This window comes from Erinaceus europaeus, chromosome 2 (assembly GCF_950295315.1).
Source record: "Erinaceus europaeus chromosome 2, mEriEur2.1, whole genome shotgun sequence".
NCBI lineage: Eukaryota > Metazoa > Chordata > Mammalia > Eulipotyphla > Erinaceidae > Erinaceus > Erinaceus europaeus.
In genome coordinates this window covers 109,619,228-109,637,046 of record NC_080163.1, presented here as the reverse complement: position 1 = coordinate 109,637,046, position 17,819 = coordinate 109,619,228, and the positions used below count along the sequence as shown (strand labels likewise).

The window sequence follows — 17,819 nt, the reverse complement described above, 5'->3', positions numbered from 1 at the left end:
TATTACTTAAGGTATACAATCATAAAGAATGAAACTTAAAGGACATTCTACAACCTGGATGAACTATGAAAGCATGTTAAGTGAAATAAGCCAGATAGAAAAGACCCATCTAGAGGGGTTTCACTTAATTTCTGAAATGACAGACACATGGAGAAATAAAAACAAGAGACTATTAGAGGTTGAAAGGAGGAGGGGAGTAGGTCACAGATTTCCCATTTGAGATGATGAAAAAGTTTTTGAATCCAGCCAGTAGGATATTGAAAAAGCTGTGGATATGATTAGTTGTGTCATGGCTACATACCATAAAGGTTCTTAGTTCCACTGAGTTGTACAGTTGCTCTACCTGGATATATAGCTAAAGTGGCCATTTTTTAAGTTGTACATATTTTACCAGAATAAAAAAGATTGAAAACTCCAACAAGCTTTAAAAAAAAAAAAAAAGACAAATTCATTCTAAAATGTATATAGAAATATAACTAATACACAAACCAATCTTAAGAAAGATGCACAAAGCAGGAGGACCTGTACTATTTTATTTCAATTAAATCTAAAGCTACATTAACTAGATAGTCTGGTTCTGGTACAAGGATTGACAAATCAGCATAAATGAACTCAGAAATATCCACACTTGCACACTCATTACATTTTCTACAAAGAACCCCATGTAATTTAATGCAGATGAAGTTTTTTGTCCATTTTTTTCTTAATGATACTAGAATGTCTAGACTTTTCATGTGGAAAAAAAAAAAAAACTAGAACTGCCACAACCTACACACACATATTGATTTGACCTGGAGCCTAAAACTAAGTGTAACATATATCACCCATAACAGCTTTTAGGGGAAAACACAAGAGATTCTTCATGACCTGGGGTATGCATAGAAAGTATTAACAAGAAAAACTTACAAATCAGATTGGAAAAGGAGGAACTTGACACCCAAATCCCAGGCCCTAGGAAGCATTCCCTTCCTCCAAGACACTTTCTTTCACCTGCACAAACCTGCCTGATCAGCTGTCAACCCCCCTTTAGTAGAAGTGACATGGACTCAGAGGTCCCAGTCATCATGGGATTGTCAGTGGGACCCAAACTCTACTGTAAGCCCAGAAGTACGCCTAGCCCAGCTTTCAGGGTCCCATTTTCTGTGCTATCCCACCCGTCTCCCTCCAAGCCCAGGATGAGAGAACAGCTCCACACACATCAGAGGACAGAGTACTGGCGGCTAAGAAGCAGTCACCAGATGCTCTTTTTTAAATTTATTTCCTTTTGTTGCCCTTGTTTTTTTATTGTTGTTGTTGTAATTATTGTTGCTGTTGTTGTTAGATAGGACAGAGAAATGGAGAGAGGAGGGAAAGACAAAGAGGGCAGAGAAAGACACCTGCAGACCTGCTTCATTACCTGTGAAGCAACTCCCCTGCAGGTGGGGAGCCGGGGGCTCAAACCATGTGGCTTCACACCATATGCGCTTAACCCGCTGCTCTACTGCCAGACTCCCTTTTATTTATTTATTTATTTATTTATTTAGTATATTTATTCAATCAGATGTTCTTAATGATTCTTTAGAAGACAGTGAAATCACCCTGACTAAATCAAGTCAACAAACCCTCTGAATTGGGAACACTAATACACTTACGATTCAGCTCCATACCGCACGCACGCACGCACACACACACACAAACATCCCCATGAAAAATCACAGTTGGCTGGTACTTGCCATATAACACAAATCAGTTAAGTGACAATTAAGTTCCTCTCTATAACTGAGTGACTAATCCCAGAAAAGGTTCAAGCACAGTCAGCACTGTTCAGGCCTGGTCACACCATCGACTGGGGCTCAAATCTGCAGGCTGGTCCAGCACTAGATCCCCTGTGGCCCCTAGACAGGCTGGTTCCCCAGCTGCCCACACATGGATGGCTCCCTGGTACCCTGTACTCTTGTCAGGTCTCTCTTCTGTTCCTGCAGAGAAAAATCACAAAGACCTCCAAGCTACTTGAGTTAAAGTTTCAGTTTATTTAATTTTATTTTTTTATTTTATTTTTGTTTTTTACAAAAATCCAACATTAAGACCATTGTGCTCATGACTGGGAAGGGGGTGGTGGGATAACCGAACATGGCATGGATGTCAAAGAGCTCCCCCTTCTGAATGTCCCACCAGGGGGCTCCCTGAGCACACGCAGCAGCTCCCGGAGGACCCGGCTAGAGCTGGCGACTGCGTAGCCCACACCAGATGGGGAACCCTTGGCTCCTGGCCAGGTGCAGACACTCAGAGCCTCAAAGCAGCCTCACGAGCAACTCCTGGGGTAGAGCAAACCAGTTAGTTAGAAACCAAGGATGCCCTCGCTCCCAGGAACACAGCCTTGTTACCTATGTGAAGCAGAGGAAACCACAGGAGTCTGCAGAGCCATTTTCCTGTGTCAGGTGAGCTGTGGTTGGTGATGTGGATGACATCTGATATCCGGTTTCCCAAGGTGGAATGAGCAGCATCAGAGCCTTTCTAGCCTTGGGGATGGGCCTCTCCCACAGACAGTTCACCCAAAGCAGTGACATTTTCCAGGCCTTGGGGCCAGGCCCCGAGTGTGTCTGCCCACCCTGCTACCTCTCCTCTCCACCTGAGTAGGGTCCTTGAAGAATGTGACCGGTGTCCAGAGCCAGAGCCTGCAGATCTAGGCTTGGGTGACTGTCCCACTCAGGTCTCAACTGTGCCACCTTACTTGAAGCCCAGACCTCATGACTCTTCCTCCACAGCACAGGGGACTATTTTCCACAACCCCAGTTGTCCAGAGCCACTGGCAAACACAGTGACGAGCCCGCTTCAGGGTTCCTCTCTCACCAGGAGGTCCTCACGTGAACACAGACAAGATAAGATAGCAGCCACACACAGAGCTCAAACACCACACTCTTTGGCTCCCCAGAGGGAAGAAGGCTACTGCTAAGAGAAGAAATCAAGTTGAAACCAAGGAAAGGATAGCTTAAAAAGTTGGGGTGTGGGGAATCTGGACTCCTCTATGAGGTCAAGAAAGTGACACTGATGAAGCCTCAGCAGGAGAGCCCAGGAAAGATGTCCTTGGGTTCCCAGGGCAGGGAGGAAGTTGCCTGAGCCAGGCTAGCCCAGCAGCATCCAAGTGTGACCCAAAGTAAATGAGTTTGGGACAGGCAGGGGCATAGGAAAATGTGCCCCCAAGGGAGAGAATCACAGGATGTCACAGTCTGGGGAAGACAGATCTGGCTTAAGGCGTGTGCATGACCAGGGGAGACCTGAGCTTTGTTCAGTTGTTGGAAACTATCAACACTCAACTTCACTGAAAGAATGTGGGGTCTGGAAAATGGTAGAAGTTATGGGCTAATAAGTCCCTGTCAAATGCCACTGATGTTCTCTTCTGGTCCTATACAACCACCACCATAAAAAATAAAAAAAATAAAAATAAAAACCTATTATCTTTCAGCCCAGAAAAGAGAAATGTAAACTAGAAGTGGACAGTGGTAATGAGGACCAAATGCCAGTTAAATTTCAGATCGGATTTGAATCTGATGGAACAAATGCTACCCATCCCTCAGGGGAGCCTGGACACCACCTGACACTAAGGATCCCAAAGTTATGGGTAACACAGGGTGTAGGTCCAGACAAAGGTGGAGAAGGTGAATTTCACCAAATATTTATCCAAGGCAGATACCTTGCAGTGAGACTGCCCAACCAACCAGGTGGGGACCCACCAAGGATGCTTGCCTGGACACCAGAGAGGTGGCACCCTGCAAACCACTCAGACCACACCAAGAAGTGTGGTCTGCCAGCTCTCTGTCTTCTAACACAAGAGGTACACACAGGGAAGTTTCAAGCTACAACACACCTACTTTGAAAGGCGGGTTGGACAGAATGAGCCATTTGGGAGTACTACTCTCTGATCCTGTTCCTCATTTATCTCTTGGCAAGCCAAGCAAAGAACAGGTGAGCAGAACCTAATGATGCTCCCTCAAAGCCCACTGAGCCCAGCACAAGCAGCTCAGCCATTTCCAGAGGCATAGCCCCACCCCCAGGACTCAAGAAGAGGGTAAGGGTGAATGACAGACAGCTAGTTGGCATCAGCAAGGGGGGGTGGACTGTAGTACAAAGACCTAGAAGGGAGTCAATTAGGCCTTTCTCTGCTTCTTCACAGAGGTCCTGGGGAGGATGGAGATCATCGTTTAGGATGATGCAGATCCTACTATGTCACGACCAGCTCCCACCAAGAGATAGGACATAAAGAGTCTCACTCGATGGAACAAGCAGAAATTCCAACTCCCCTTCAATACATATCCTTTCATGTATAGACAGATAGATGTGTATGTGTGTGAGTGTGTGTGTGAGCGTGTGGATATATACACGCATATATGCAGGCATACATATGTGTATATATACACATACAGATACATAAATAAGCCTTGAATGGCAAATCTGAAACTTTTCCTTTTTTAAATAATAATAATAATAATAATAGTTGTTACTAGATTTAAAAACCACAAACCAGTTGTCCCAGGCTTAGTAACTGCATGAGGTCTCCCTGGAGCCCCCATATCCCTCAGTGTAAGCTATCAGTCAGTGCCCAGCAGAGGGGCCCAGTGTCCTCACTTGGACTGGGGCCCCAGGCCCAGTGTGGCCGACTTCACAACAAAGGCAGCTGCTTCCTTCCCCCACTCTTGCTGCTGCCTGTCCCAGCAGAAGATCTGGGCGCCCTCATTCAGTGGATGTCCCGGAGGTCCTTCCACTCCTAGAACCCTAGGTGCCACTTCCCTTGCTGTGCTCCTCCTTTCCTCTAACCTGTCAGGCCCCCTAGATGAACTTGAAGCATTTGGTCTTGTCATGGGGCAGGCGGGTCTTGAAGAGCACCGAGTCCACCCTGAACTGGGTATACAGCAGGGGCATGTAGCCATACACCTTGACAAAGAAGTTGATGCATTTGTGCCTCTCGTGGAAGTGGGAGTCGTCATGTGAGAGGGCCTGTGGACAGCCGGGACAACGGAAGGTCCACCGCGAGGTCACCTGTGCATGGGAAGACAGAGAACAGAGTGAGAACTGTGGCACGATGCTGAGGCAAAGCCTGCTCCCTGCCAAGTCTCAGATTATTGATATACCTAGTTTTGTGTGTGTGTATGCACACACATATACACATGTATATGTCTGCATATCTGTGTATATATTCATACACACACACTCATAACAAATCTGTGGTGGAGACACCAGTGGTTGTGAGCAGTTCAGTACCTCTGTGCCCTCAGAAACCTTTTTTTTTTAAACGTATATTTTCTCTTTAGATTTGTCTCATCTCTACATACCACCATGGAGATTTTCCTTTTAATAACTGCAATTCTCATTTCTAATGGTTTTCTTTAGGCCATTTAAATCTGCCTTTTTTCTTAGTAGTTCTCGCCTCCATCCATTTTAAACCTGATTATTTTATTGTCCGTCAATGGTTTTTATTACCTAGAATTGTTTATCAAGCCTGGTAACTTTTGCTCAAAGTCAACTGTTTCCTCACATGACTAGTAATTTTGGATCATGTTCATCTTCACTGATACTTTATCTGTGGGTATCGGATGAGGAACACCTGATGAGGAATGTCTCCTTGTTACAGTTTTTGGTCTTTATCTACCACAAAGCTTGCTTAAAGATCTCAATGGCTATGACTAACTTTCCTGTAGCTTGAGTCACCAAACCTGTGGAGGCTCAGATGATTTAAAACTCTCAATCCATACAAATTTTCCCCTGCCTGTCAGACTTTAGATTAAAATAAATAGTTGCCTGTCATCTTCTTGGAATAATGGATACAAAATCTTAGTTCTAATATTCAGCCTCTAACAAGCCCAAGGGTTTATCTCTTCTTTTACATGAAAGCCCCAAGTCTCTACATGACTAAGATGACAGCAGTTTCATACAGGGAACCACCGTGACTCTTCAGTGCTTGCCACCCTGATTCTAGTTCCTTTTCCTCTTGGAAAACGTTTTTTTAAATCAGAGCACCACTCAGATGTTGGTTGGTGGTGCTGGCAATTGAACCTGGGAATTCTTTCTTCATGCAAGTCCTCTGCACTACTGCTATGCCATTTTCCTGTTCCTCTGGCAATTCTACTTTTTTATAAGCCTAATGGGATTTAGGACATGCAGGCCCAAATACAGCAAGTGAGATCTGAAACAGCTGAAGAATAAAGTTTATTTGTATTCTAGATCTGTCTCCTCCTTACAAGACAAAGCAATAATACAAAGTTAACTCTCAGGGGTCGGGCGGTAGCACAGCGGGTTAAGTGCACATGGTGCAAAGCACAAGAACCGGCGCAAGGATCCCAGTTCAAGCCCCCGGCTCCCCACTTGCAGGGTGTTGTTTCTTCACAAGCGGTGAAGCAGGTCTGCAGGTATCTGTCTTTCTCTCCCCCTCTGTCTTCCCCTCTCTCCATTTCTCTCTGTCGTATCCAACAACAATGACATCAATAACAACAATCACAATAACCACCACAACAATAAAACAACCAGGGCAACAAATGGGAAAATAAATAGCCTACAGGAGGAGCAGTGGATTCATGGTGCAGGCACCAAGCCCCAGCAATAACCCTGGAGGCAAAAACAAACAAACAAACAAACAAAAACCTCTCTATTCTTACTCAATATTATTGAGATGTGAACATTATGGAAAAGAACATGAGGCAGTGGCACACCCAGTTAAACGCATATATCACCATGCACAAAGACCCAGGTTTGAACCCCTGCTCCCCACCTACAAGAGGAACACTTCATGAGTGGTGAAGCAGGTCTGCAGGTGTCTGTCCTCCTCTACCCTTCTCTATCTTTCCTTCCCTCTCAATTTCCCTCTGTCCTATGAAATAAAAATAAAAAGGAAAAAAATGGGAAAATGGGCACTGGGAACAGTAGACTTACAGTGTAGGCACCAAGCCCCAGCAATAATCTTGGTGGAGAAGAACCAGAACAGGCGGTAGTGCAGCGGGTTAAGCACACGTGGCACAAAGCCCAAGGACTGGAGGAAGGATCATGGTTCAAGCCCTGGTTCCTCACGCGCAGGGGAGTCGCTTCACAAGCATTGAAGCAGGTCTGCAGCTGTCTATCTTTCTCTTCCCATCTCTGTCTTCCCCTCCTCTCTCCATTTCTCTCTGTCCTATCCAACAACAACGACATCAAGAACAATAACAATAACTACAACAATAAAACAAGGGCAAAAAAAAAAACCACTGCTAATCATATAAAGCAGTCACACCCTCTGAATTATAACAGTGGAAACAAAAGTTTAACAGTAAAAGTCTTAAGTATTTAAAGTAAAAAAGAACTGGTTTTTTCTCAACAACAATAGTAGTACATCTAACTAGCACTATTAAAGCTAGGTAAACAGTTAAAAGCCAACTGATCCTTCACTATAATTAAGGGGACAGAGAACTTGAAGGAATTAACTCAAGCATTCTTAACTTATTGAGCCTTTGATTTCAAAAAGTCACCTCCATCTTGAACTCTTTCCACACTTACATAAAATCAAAAAAAGTATAATTTTTTCAAGTTCTCAGTTGGCAAGAATCATGTATACCAAGTGCAAATTATTTCCATCTCACTCTTTATACTGAAGAGATGGTTTAGCTAATGAAACACTGTCCTAATAACATAGTAGACAAATATGCTTTAATGAAGATGAATAATTCGTGTCTGGAGTGCGTCAAGTGACTGATGATATTATTAGGCTCTAATCACTCAGATCCTTTAAATTTTCATGGGTAATATCTACTGATCTACTAAGGAGGTATAAATAGAAGTGTACATCTTTGCTACAGTCTAGTCCCAGGCTACATAAGAAAGGATAAGAAGAGAAAATTGCACCAATCATTTGTTTTTTGGTAAAACTTTCACCTTCCTACCTTAAAATACACCATGAAGGATGCTTTTCACTTTTTAATTATCATAGCTTACTCTGTGCCTAGAAAACATATGTTTTTGTTTCTTATTTTTAGCCAGAGCTCCATTCAGTTCTGGTTACTGGTGGTACCAGGGATCAAACCTAGGATCTGTTGGGGCCTCAGGCAAACAAGTCTAGTGTACTACCACTGACCACCTCCCTAGCTCCAAATATACTATTCTTAATTAAATCCATGAATACTTTACATACGTTATATAAATAAATCTGACTTTTATCATTCACAGATTGAAAAAAGCACACCACTGCATAGATATATTTTTGCTACTTATTACTCTTATGTGAAGCTTTATCAGAGGCTGCTCAGGAAGAGAAGAAACCATAGGGTGCTCACAGTTTCACCTGCGTCAGCCTTGGGGAAAGGCCTGATTAGGTCAAGAGTGGTGCAATCACTACATGGAACAGACACCTGGGTTTCCGTTCTGCTCACCACATTGGTGGACAGGGATCTCCTGTTATTACAATTACAATTATTACAACTGTAATTATTACAATTGCAATTATTACAATCAGTTATTACAATTTTTTTAGAGTCTATCTTTTGGAGATGCAGGCTGATGCACAGATGAAGCGATGTGATGTTGGAACTGAGTAGTAGTATACAAGGCAGAACACACACATAACTAAACGTGAGGACAGGGGTTCAAGACCTTGGTCCCCACCCATGAGGGGAGAGCTTTACATGTAGTGAAGCAATGCTGCAGGTGTTTCTCCTTTTCTCTCTCTCCCCACCCCCCATATCTCTATCACCCTCTAGCAAAAAAAAAAAAAAAATCAGGTCACTGTGGAGTGATGTAAACACTGACCCCCCCCCAGCAATAACCCTGTCAGCAAAAATGAAAACAGATTAAACAATAACTTTTTTGAATAATAATGATGAAAATAAGACCATATCAAGTTTGTCAACCTTTCTTTTTAAAAATACTTTATTTATTTATTGGATAGAGAGAAATTGAGAGGGTAGAGCGTGAGAACCGCAGCACTACTCCCACCACTCATGAAACTTTCGCCCTACAGGAAAGGATGGGGATGTGCGGCTGGGTTCATGCCTCTACTGGGTGCACCACCGTTCCCTTGTTAACTTTTCCAAGGATATCAGATGTGAATCTACAATGTAAATACTGATGGTCTCTCTATGCACTGAAATTTCATACTGCAAGCATGAATTTGGCATATTCTGGTCAAATCTTCTCAACAACCCAAAGTTAAAACTAGAACTCAAATGTCTAGTTGTTTTTTGGTTTTTTTGCTGACAGGATTAGCACTAGGGCTTGGTGCCTACACTACCACTCCCAGTAGCCATTTTATTCCCTTTTTTTTTCCTATTTAATTGATAGAGACAGAGATAAATTGAGAAAGGAGAGGAAAATTAAGAGAGAGAGATACCTGCAGACCTGCTTTACCATTCGTGAAGTATCCCCACCTATAGGTGGGGGTTGGGGCCTTGAACCTAGGTCTTTGCAAATGGTAATGTGTGCTCAACTAGGTGAACCACCATTTGGGCCTAGAATTCTAATGGTACTTTTAAGTACAATGTCATCAGCAGTGTTTAACTTATGTGCCAGGTGCATTCTTAGAGCTTTACAGGTTACAAAAAAATTCCGTGTTTTTGTTTTTTGCTTCCTGCGAGGGACACCCTCTTCCTTAGATTTAGCAACCTAAAAAAGCCTGTGGATGCTTTAAAATGCCTTTAAATGTAACAACATTAAGATATATGAAACTGCAAAGGAAACAAGTTGTATTGAAATGCCCCAACCTGTTATTTTATTAAAGCATTAAGTTATAACATCAACAGGAAAGTTCATGACTAGCATAATTTAAAGCAATAAAGAATATAAATAATACTTGTAACATGTTGTAAAAATGTAAAGTGCTATGATTATAGCCTGTTTGAAAACTAATGAAAATGCTATATTCCAGTTAAGACACTAGTTAAAATTAAAAGCACAATGTTTTTCCCATCCAAGTCCTATTTACACCTCAGTTCTGAAGACCTGTACTAACTCATTATGCCTCTCAATCTAATGTGGTATCACTGTCCCTTTTATAAAGATGAGGATGCTGAGGTACAAAGATGTACTGTGATAATGAAAAGAAAAAAGGAGGAGGAGGAGGAGGAGGAGGAAGAGGAGGAGAAGGAGAAGGAGAAGGAGAAGGAAGAAGAAGAACAACAACAACAAGAACAAGAACAAGAACAAGAAGAAAAGAATTAAAAAGCCAAGAAGAGATAGATTATCCGGTAAAGCATATGCTTTCCATGCATGAGGTTCTGGGTTTGAGACCTGACACCACAGACAACCTCTTGGGGGTGGGGATGGGGGGTTGTGCTGTCTCTCTCTTTCCCTCTTGCTTTGGAGAAAAAAATATTAAGAATAGAAGATTGGACTAGGGAGGCTGCTTGGTGGTATTACACATGCACAAGACTGAGTTCAGGGGAGTCAGGCGGTAGTACAGCGGGTTAAGTGCACGTGACACAAAGCGCAAGGACCAAAGGATCCCGGTTCGAGCCCCCGGCTCCACACCTGCAGAGGAGTCACTTCACAAGCGGTGAAGCAGGTCTGTAGGTGTCTGTCTTTCTCTCTCCTTCTCTGTCTTCCCCTCTTCTCCCATTTTTCTCTGTCCTATTCAACAATAACGACATTAATGACAACAATAACTATAACAACAATGAAAAACAGTAAGAGCAACAAAAGAGAAAATAAATAAATATAAAAAAAATTTTTTAAAGACTGAGTTTATTCTGTGATACTACATTTTAAAAATATGAATTAAGTATGCAGGGTCCCCCAGTCTTATAAGTAGTGGGCTCTCACCTTGATAGGGGGTTTCCGAGTGATGTGGGAGACAAGGAAGTTCATGGCAATGTCCTCACAGTTGATGTACTCATCCACCATGTCTCGGATGGCCTGGGGCATCACGTAAGAATACAGGTAGGCATAATACTGTCAAGGGGGAAGAAAGAGTCATACACTCTGTTAGAGGCCAAAGTTCTCTGACTTCCAGCAGAAATAGTCTCAGATTTAGGTGCTGCTGAGGGAAAGAGGTGAGTCTGAAGTATGTAAGCCCTTGAGAAGCATTGCTGGTATTGCAGGTGTCAGGGCCAGGTATGATAAATAAATAAATAAATAAATAAATAAATAAATAAAAATAAAAACCTGTAAAACTGATCTACAATTAAAAATTTTCCCATTCAAAGTCCTATTGTCATCCTCTTTGAGAATCACAATTTTACTTAATCTCTTTGGTCCCTCAGTGATTTTCCAAGAGCATGAAGATTTGTCAACTGGTCTGACTGATTTAGGGGAATAGCATTCTGTCTCTGACAGTAGCAGGAAAGGCCAAATGAGGCTGGGTTATCTCCTGAGACCTCAATAAGTCATAAAGGCATTAGACACCCACTAGTGCTTCACTTACGAATTCTAGAATCAACACTGGCTACTTTTTTTTTTCACCTTACCAGAGCACTGCTCAACTCTGGCCTATGGTGGTGCAGGGGATTGAACCTGGGACCTGGCAGCCTCAGACATGAGAGTCTGTTTACATTATGCTATCTCCTTCACACTCAGTGCTTCTTGCTAGGATTATTCCTGCAGTCACTGAACAGTCTCCCTTTTATCACATTTTCTTCCCTAGGGTCCATTTTCATCACAGCACAGGGAGCATGCATGTTAAACACACATCCAATTAAGGTCATTTTCATAAAGTAAAAGAGATCTTTCAGGCACTCATATACTACCAAAGGCTTGACACGTAGCAAGTTCATGCCATTCTTTTTCTTTTTTTAATTGGGCAGATTAATGGTTGACAGCCTGCACAAATTTTTTTGGGTTTTCTGAAAAGCATTCTAACCCCCACCTAGATCCTCTTTCACCATCATGCACCAAGACCTGAAACACATCCCTACTCCCACCCCAGAGTCCTTTACTTTGGTAAAGGACACCAAACCCAGTCCAAGTTCTGCTTTGCGTTTCCCTTTCTGTTCTTATATCTGTGAGTGAGATCGCCCCATATTCATCTTTCTCTTGAAAACGATTCCTTCAGGTTCCATCCAAAAAAGAGGTGAAGAAGGTAAATTCACCATTTTAATAGCTGATACATATATATATATATATCACAACTTTCTCAGCCACTCATCTATTGTTGAACAACTGGGCTGCTTCCAGATTTTGGCCATTACAAATTGTGCTGCTATGAATATAGATATACACAGACTTTTTGGATGGGTGTGTTTGATTCCTTAGGCTGTATCCCCAGAAGAGGAATTGCCGGGTCACAGGGTAAGGTCCAACCCCCAGCCTTCTAAGAGTTCTCCAGGCTGCTCTCTACAGGGGTTGGATCAATTTACCACCAGCAGTGCAGGAGGGTTCCTTTGCCCCCACAACCTTTCCAGCACTTGTTGTTGTTATCATTTCTGAAGTATGACAGAAGCCTCTTCTTACCTTGTGGAAGAAGGCAGCACCTGTCAGCACCATGGACAGCTCACAAGAATAGTTGGAGTTGTAGAGCCAGGACTGGTGAGGGATGTCCCAGGCATGGTAGCGGCCAGGAAAACCCACAATGCGATCCCGAGCTTCTCTCCACACCCTCAGAAACACAAGTACATGTATATAGCTGAGTACAAAGCTCTAAGAGAATCAGAAACATTTAAGATTCTTGCAATTACTTTGAAGGATCTGGCTCCTTGGACTTTATTCCATTTTTCTAAAATAGCAAAGCCAATCAAAGTCAAATTGAATAAAAAATATTCCATACATCTTCTAAACATTGTAGGAAGAATTTGGAATAATGTTAAGAAGGAGCTAAGTCAGGGGCCTCCAGAGTGGGGTATGTGCAGCAATACTCAGGAAGATGATATCACTTAATGGTTATTTCCAATCTTTGAAAGCTCTTGACTTTGTTGCCCCTCCAAGTCCCAGAGCCAAGTTCTTACACAAGATTTCACTGCTACTAAGCTACTCTTTATTCATATAGATAGAAATACACAGACAAAAAGATGACTGAAGGGAGGCGATGTCACAGCACCAGAGCATTCCCTTATAGAGCTGAGGCTCAAACCTGGGTCATTCATCGGTAAATACTTTATCTGGGAAGCTATCTTTCTGTCCCAAAGAGATAGATTTATTTATTTATTTGCCTCTAGAGCTATCACTGGGGCATGGTGCCTGCACTATGAATCCACTGCTCCTGGCAGCCATCTTTTTTCCATTGTTGTTGGTTAGGACAGAGGAAAATTGAGAGAGGAGGGGAAGGCCGAGGAGAAAAATAAGACACCTGTAGACCTGCTTCACTGATTGTGAAGTGACAACCCTCCCCCCACCCCCTCCCTCACCCCCCGCAGGTGGGGAACTAGGGGCTCAAATCAGGATCCTTGTACTGGTCCTTGCATTCATGCCATGTGTGCTTAACCTGGTGCACTACCACCTGAATGCCATAAAGGTCTTTTTTTTTTTTTAATGTGCATGATGTATTGGTACATAATGTATGTGTGTGCATACTTTCCTTGTACTGAGAGGGCACACCATAAAAAAATAATAGTAAGAAAATAAAAATTAAAAAATAAAAAAAACCCTTTGGGGAGATGGCTCACACAGTAGAGCACACACTTCGCCATGCATGAGGGATGGGTTCCCACCCATTCCTACCCACCATCACTACATGGGAACACCATGCAAAAGGGGAAACTTTACAAGCAGTGAAACAGAGCTATTATATCCACCCTCTTTCTTTCTTTCTCCCTATTTTTCACACACAATGTGTAGGGGGGAATAGAATTGTACAGACATGGAGCCTCAGTGATAATCCTAGCAGGAAAAGGGGGCAGGGGCCAGGGGGCACGGGAGAAAAGTTTAAAGACCAGTTTCTGCATTTAAAGACTATTTTAACTACTGCTAACTCTTAAGAATAAGGTGCAAGCATCTTAATTCCTGATTTGAGTCAAGAGAGAAACCTCAACACTAAAACAAAGTGGCCACAGGATCATTAGACAAGAGAAGGATTTCATAACTGCAAGAATAAATTGAGAATTCAACAAGTTTCCAGGATAAATTTTTGTTATCATATTAAATCTGCAGGTAAGGTAGGAGAAATAAAGTCAGTTTCCCAGAGTAACATCCTAAAGCTGAAAGCACCTGGGCTTCATAGGGCCCTCTAGCCATCCCAAGTCTCAGGATCTATTTAATCTGCCCCCAGCTACAAAGTCTGAGAAACTCCCTTATCATTTATACAGAACTTTACTCCCTCATGCAGATATGGTTTCATTTCAGAAAAGTACCACTATTAATTTCAAAGGCAACTAATCTAGTCCAATAGAGGAGAAACCACAACTCTTATCACAATATAACAGTCCTCAAGATGGACTTTCTGCCTCCTCCTCCTCCTCCTCCTAACCAACTTCCTACTTCTGTCCATACTAATATATCTCAGATTCCAAATTACCAACCTAAAAGAGCTATAAAACACTTTCAGAATACCTTCTAACATTTCCAGAATGTGAAGATTGCAATGCAAATAGTGCTGTTATACCTGAATGTTATATGAATAAAAACACAGATTTCTTTAAATATCTGTTACTTTTACTGATCCAGAAGTATTAGCAGGAAAAAAAAAGGAAAAGTATTTCAATCATCTGGTTTAATTTTTTCTTCACTCTTTTTACTTTAGAGAAAGAGAAAGCAAGATAGAGACAGAAAAAGACAAAGGAGTGGTCTGGGAGGTGGCACAGTGATAAAGCTTTGGACTCTGAAGCAGGAGGTCCTGAGTTCGATCCCCAGCAGCACATGTGCCAGAGTGATGTATGGTTCTTTCTCTCTCCTCCTATCTTTCTCATTAATAAATAAATTTTTTCTTAAAAAAAAGAAAAAGAAAAAAGAAAAAGAGGGAGAAACACCACAGCACTGTCCCGTCATCCACAGAAATTCCCTGTTTATTTGGCTGATTTAATCAATACAAAGTAGAAAGTTCTTAATAAGGTAGAGTCTCATTTGCTATATTAAATCAAAAGGTAACAACTAATTTTGTTAAGGCTTATCAAATCACAAGACTACCTATTTTAAAAAAGGAAATCAGTGTGGAAACACTGGTAAGAGATAAACTCAAGGCTTAGTAGGTTAGGTGACAGGATCCAGGTTTAATCCCCAGCACAGCACAGCCATTGTGAGCAATGTTCTGGTCTCAAAAAAATTAATTAATTTTATGCTTTATCATATCATCCAGGTTTGAGCCCAGTCCAGCCCACAACACACTGAGGGACTGTGGTATCTCTCCCTCTCTTCTTTAGTCTCCATCTGAAAAAAAAAATGTTTTAGAGAAGCCAAGTCCTAGTGACAAAAACAAAAACAAAACAAAAAACATAAATTATCTTAAAAGAAATAGTCATACTAATTCATTTTGGAAAAAAATAATAAATTAAAAAAAATTATTTTGCTTTCCTTTTATGTCCACATCTACTATAAATACAGAGTTTTAAAATAATAAAACATTCCCTGGAACCTCGCCCCACTAGGGAAAGAGAGAGGCAGGCTGAGAGTATGTCAAGGCCCATGTTCAGAGGGTGAAGCAATTACAGAAGCCAGACCGTCACCCTCTGCATCCCACAATGACCTTGGGTCCATACTCCCAGAGGGTTAAAGAATAGGAAAGCTATCAAGGGAGGGGATGGGATATGGAGTTCTGGTGGTGGGAACTGTGTGGAGTTGTACCCCTCTTAACCTATGGTTTTGTCAGTGTTTCCTTTTTATAAAATAATAATAATAATAAACACAAAAAATAATGAAATAGAAAATTTTAAAAAGTAAACAAAGATTCAAACAAATTCCTGGAAAGATATATCAAGACACTTAGCTACTATGGATTAAGTGGATATCTGGAAGTCAGGTGATAAAAAATCAACTATAAATAATGTCACCAATTTACATATAAAAGTGCTGCACAGGCCTGGGCAGTGGCACAGTGGATAAAGCATAAACCTCACAGGTCTGAGGTCCTGAGTTTGATTCCTGGCACCAGAGTGCTGTTCTGAATTAGTTTTTCTTTTTCTTTTTTTTTTTTTTTAATTCAAAGCACTGCTCAGCTCTGGCTTCTGGTGGTATGAGGGACTGAGCCAGGGATTTTGGAGCCTCAGGCATTAAGAGTCTGCGTAACCATTATGCTATCTACCCCCTCTTCTTAATTAGTTCTTAAGACTGTACTCAAGCATATGCTGCACTCAATATGTGCAGCCTCTGTACACATCTTTAGATCACAGATCATACTTTTCCACACTCCCTAAAGAAATTTTAACTATTTTAATTATCTACATACTATGTTGGGCAGGAAGTCTCAAACGTAAATTCTTAGCTCAAAGTTAAAGAAAATCTCCTAGATAAATATAAATTCAGGGGGTGGGCAGTGTTGCACCTGGTAGAGTGCAAATAATATGATGTGCAAGACCTGGGTTCAAGCCTCTAGTCCATCCCTGTATTGGGGAGGCTTCATGAGCAATGAAGAATTGTTGCAGGTCTCTCTTCCTATTTCCCTCTTCCTTTGCAATTCCTTTTTTTAAAAAAAAATGTTATTATTATTATTTTACTTAAGATTAATGAGAAACATAGGAGGAAAGAAAGAGCCAGACATCACTCTGGCACATGTACTGCCGGGGATTAAACTCAGGACCTCATGCTTGGGGGTTCAGTGCTTTATCCACCACACCACCTCCCAGACCACTTGATGTCTATCTCTATCAAAAAGATGGAAAAAAAAAAACATGACTACCAGGAGCAGTAAATTTGTCATACAGGCACTGAGCCCGAATAATAATTCTGGTGGCAATAAAAAATAAAATAAATTCAACATTGCTAAGTAAAGGGGGGGATTTTTTTTTTTTCTTACCAGGGTCTCACTGGGGCTCTGAGCCTGCAATTCCAGTGCTCCTAGAGGACTTTCTGTCTTTATCTTGCCCAGATGACGGGTGAGAGATAGGGACAGAAATGGAGAGATATGACGACACTACCCCACCACTTAAGAAATTGTCCCTTTGAATGGTACTCCAATGTGACAGTCAGGGGCTCTCTGTACATGGTAAAGTGCACATTCTATGAGGTGGCCTATATCTTGGCTCCCCAGGAGAATCTTTAAATAATGAACTCAAGCTGAAGAATTTGAATAATGAATAATCATCTCACAATTAAATACTACCATTTGATAGAAATGTATTGATTCAACCTTCTACTTGCATGCACATATCATTTCCCTAACAGTAAAGTCAATTAAGTTAAAAAAAAAAAGCTAACAGCACAAATGCTAAATATTATAAATAAGGGTGGCATTTTGTACAAGTCTGTGGAACCCAAAACAATTTTTTAAAGATTTCTTTTCATGAGAGTCATAGAGATCAGAGTACTTACTGGTCAACTCTTGAATCTGGAGGTTCGAGAGACTAGATCTGAGAAGCTTTTGGATCTCACAAATACATACAAGTGTGGTGTGCTACCACTGTGTCATTTCCCTGGCCCTCAAAACAATATTTAAAGAATTTACCCAAATGAAGCAAAAGGTAATGTTACCATCAATGTTGAAATCTGATTTTTCTTGGGCAAGTTTTGAATAAAGATCAATTAATAATTTAGACATTATAGTAATTAAAATAATGGGGACTTTCTTGTTCAAAGAGATCTTCTCCTCCTGCTTGGTTATACATCTTATTCCCTCGGGTTCATGAAGAACCAAACAACTTGAAAATATGAGAAAAAGTATAAAAACAAGTAATTATCAAAATAAATATATAAATGTATAGTGAGATTTGGGTTCTTGCTTGTCTAAAACAAGAACCCCTTTTCCAAATTTTGTTTTAAATATTGCAATACTATGTAATATTTATGGATGAAAGCCTTTTCCTCCTCTCCAAAAT

At 41.3% G+C, this 17,819-nt stretch overlaps 1 protein-coding gene across 2 annotated transcripts in view; it reads right to left on the bottom strand.

The window, feature by feature from the left end:
* Positions 1-4,451: 4,451 nt before the first annotated feature.
* EXTL3 (exostosin like glycosyltransferase 3) overlaps positions 4,452-17,819 on the bottom strand; it is a 70,054-nt gene continuing 56,686 nt past the window's right edge. For both annotated transcript variants that reach the window (XM_060184896.1, XM_060184897.1), the window contains exons 5-7: positions 12,376-12,520; positions 10,750-10,878; positions 4,452-5,013 (exon numbers count right to left, since the gene is read on the bottom strand). In XM_060184896.1, the coding sequence (XP_060040879.1) occupies positions 4,804-5,013; positions 10,750-10,878; positions 12,376-12,520 (484 nt within the window). In that variant the 3' untranslated portion in view covers positions 4,452-4,803. The remainder of the gene's footprint in view (positions 5,014-10,749; positions 10,879-12,375; positions 12,521-17,819) is intronic.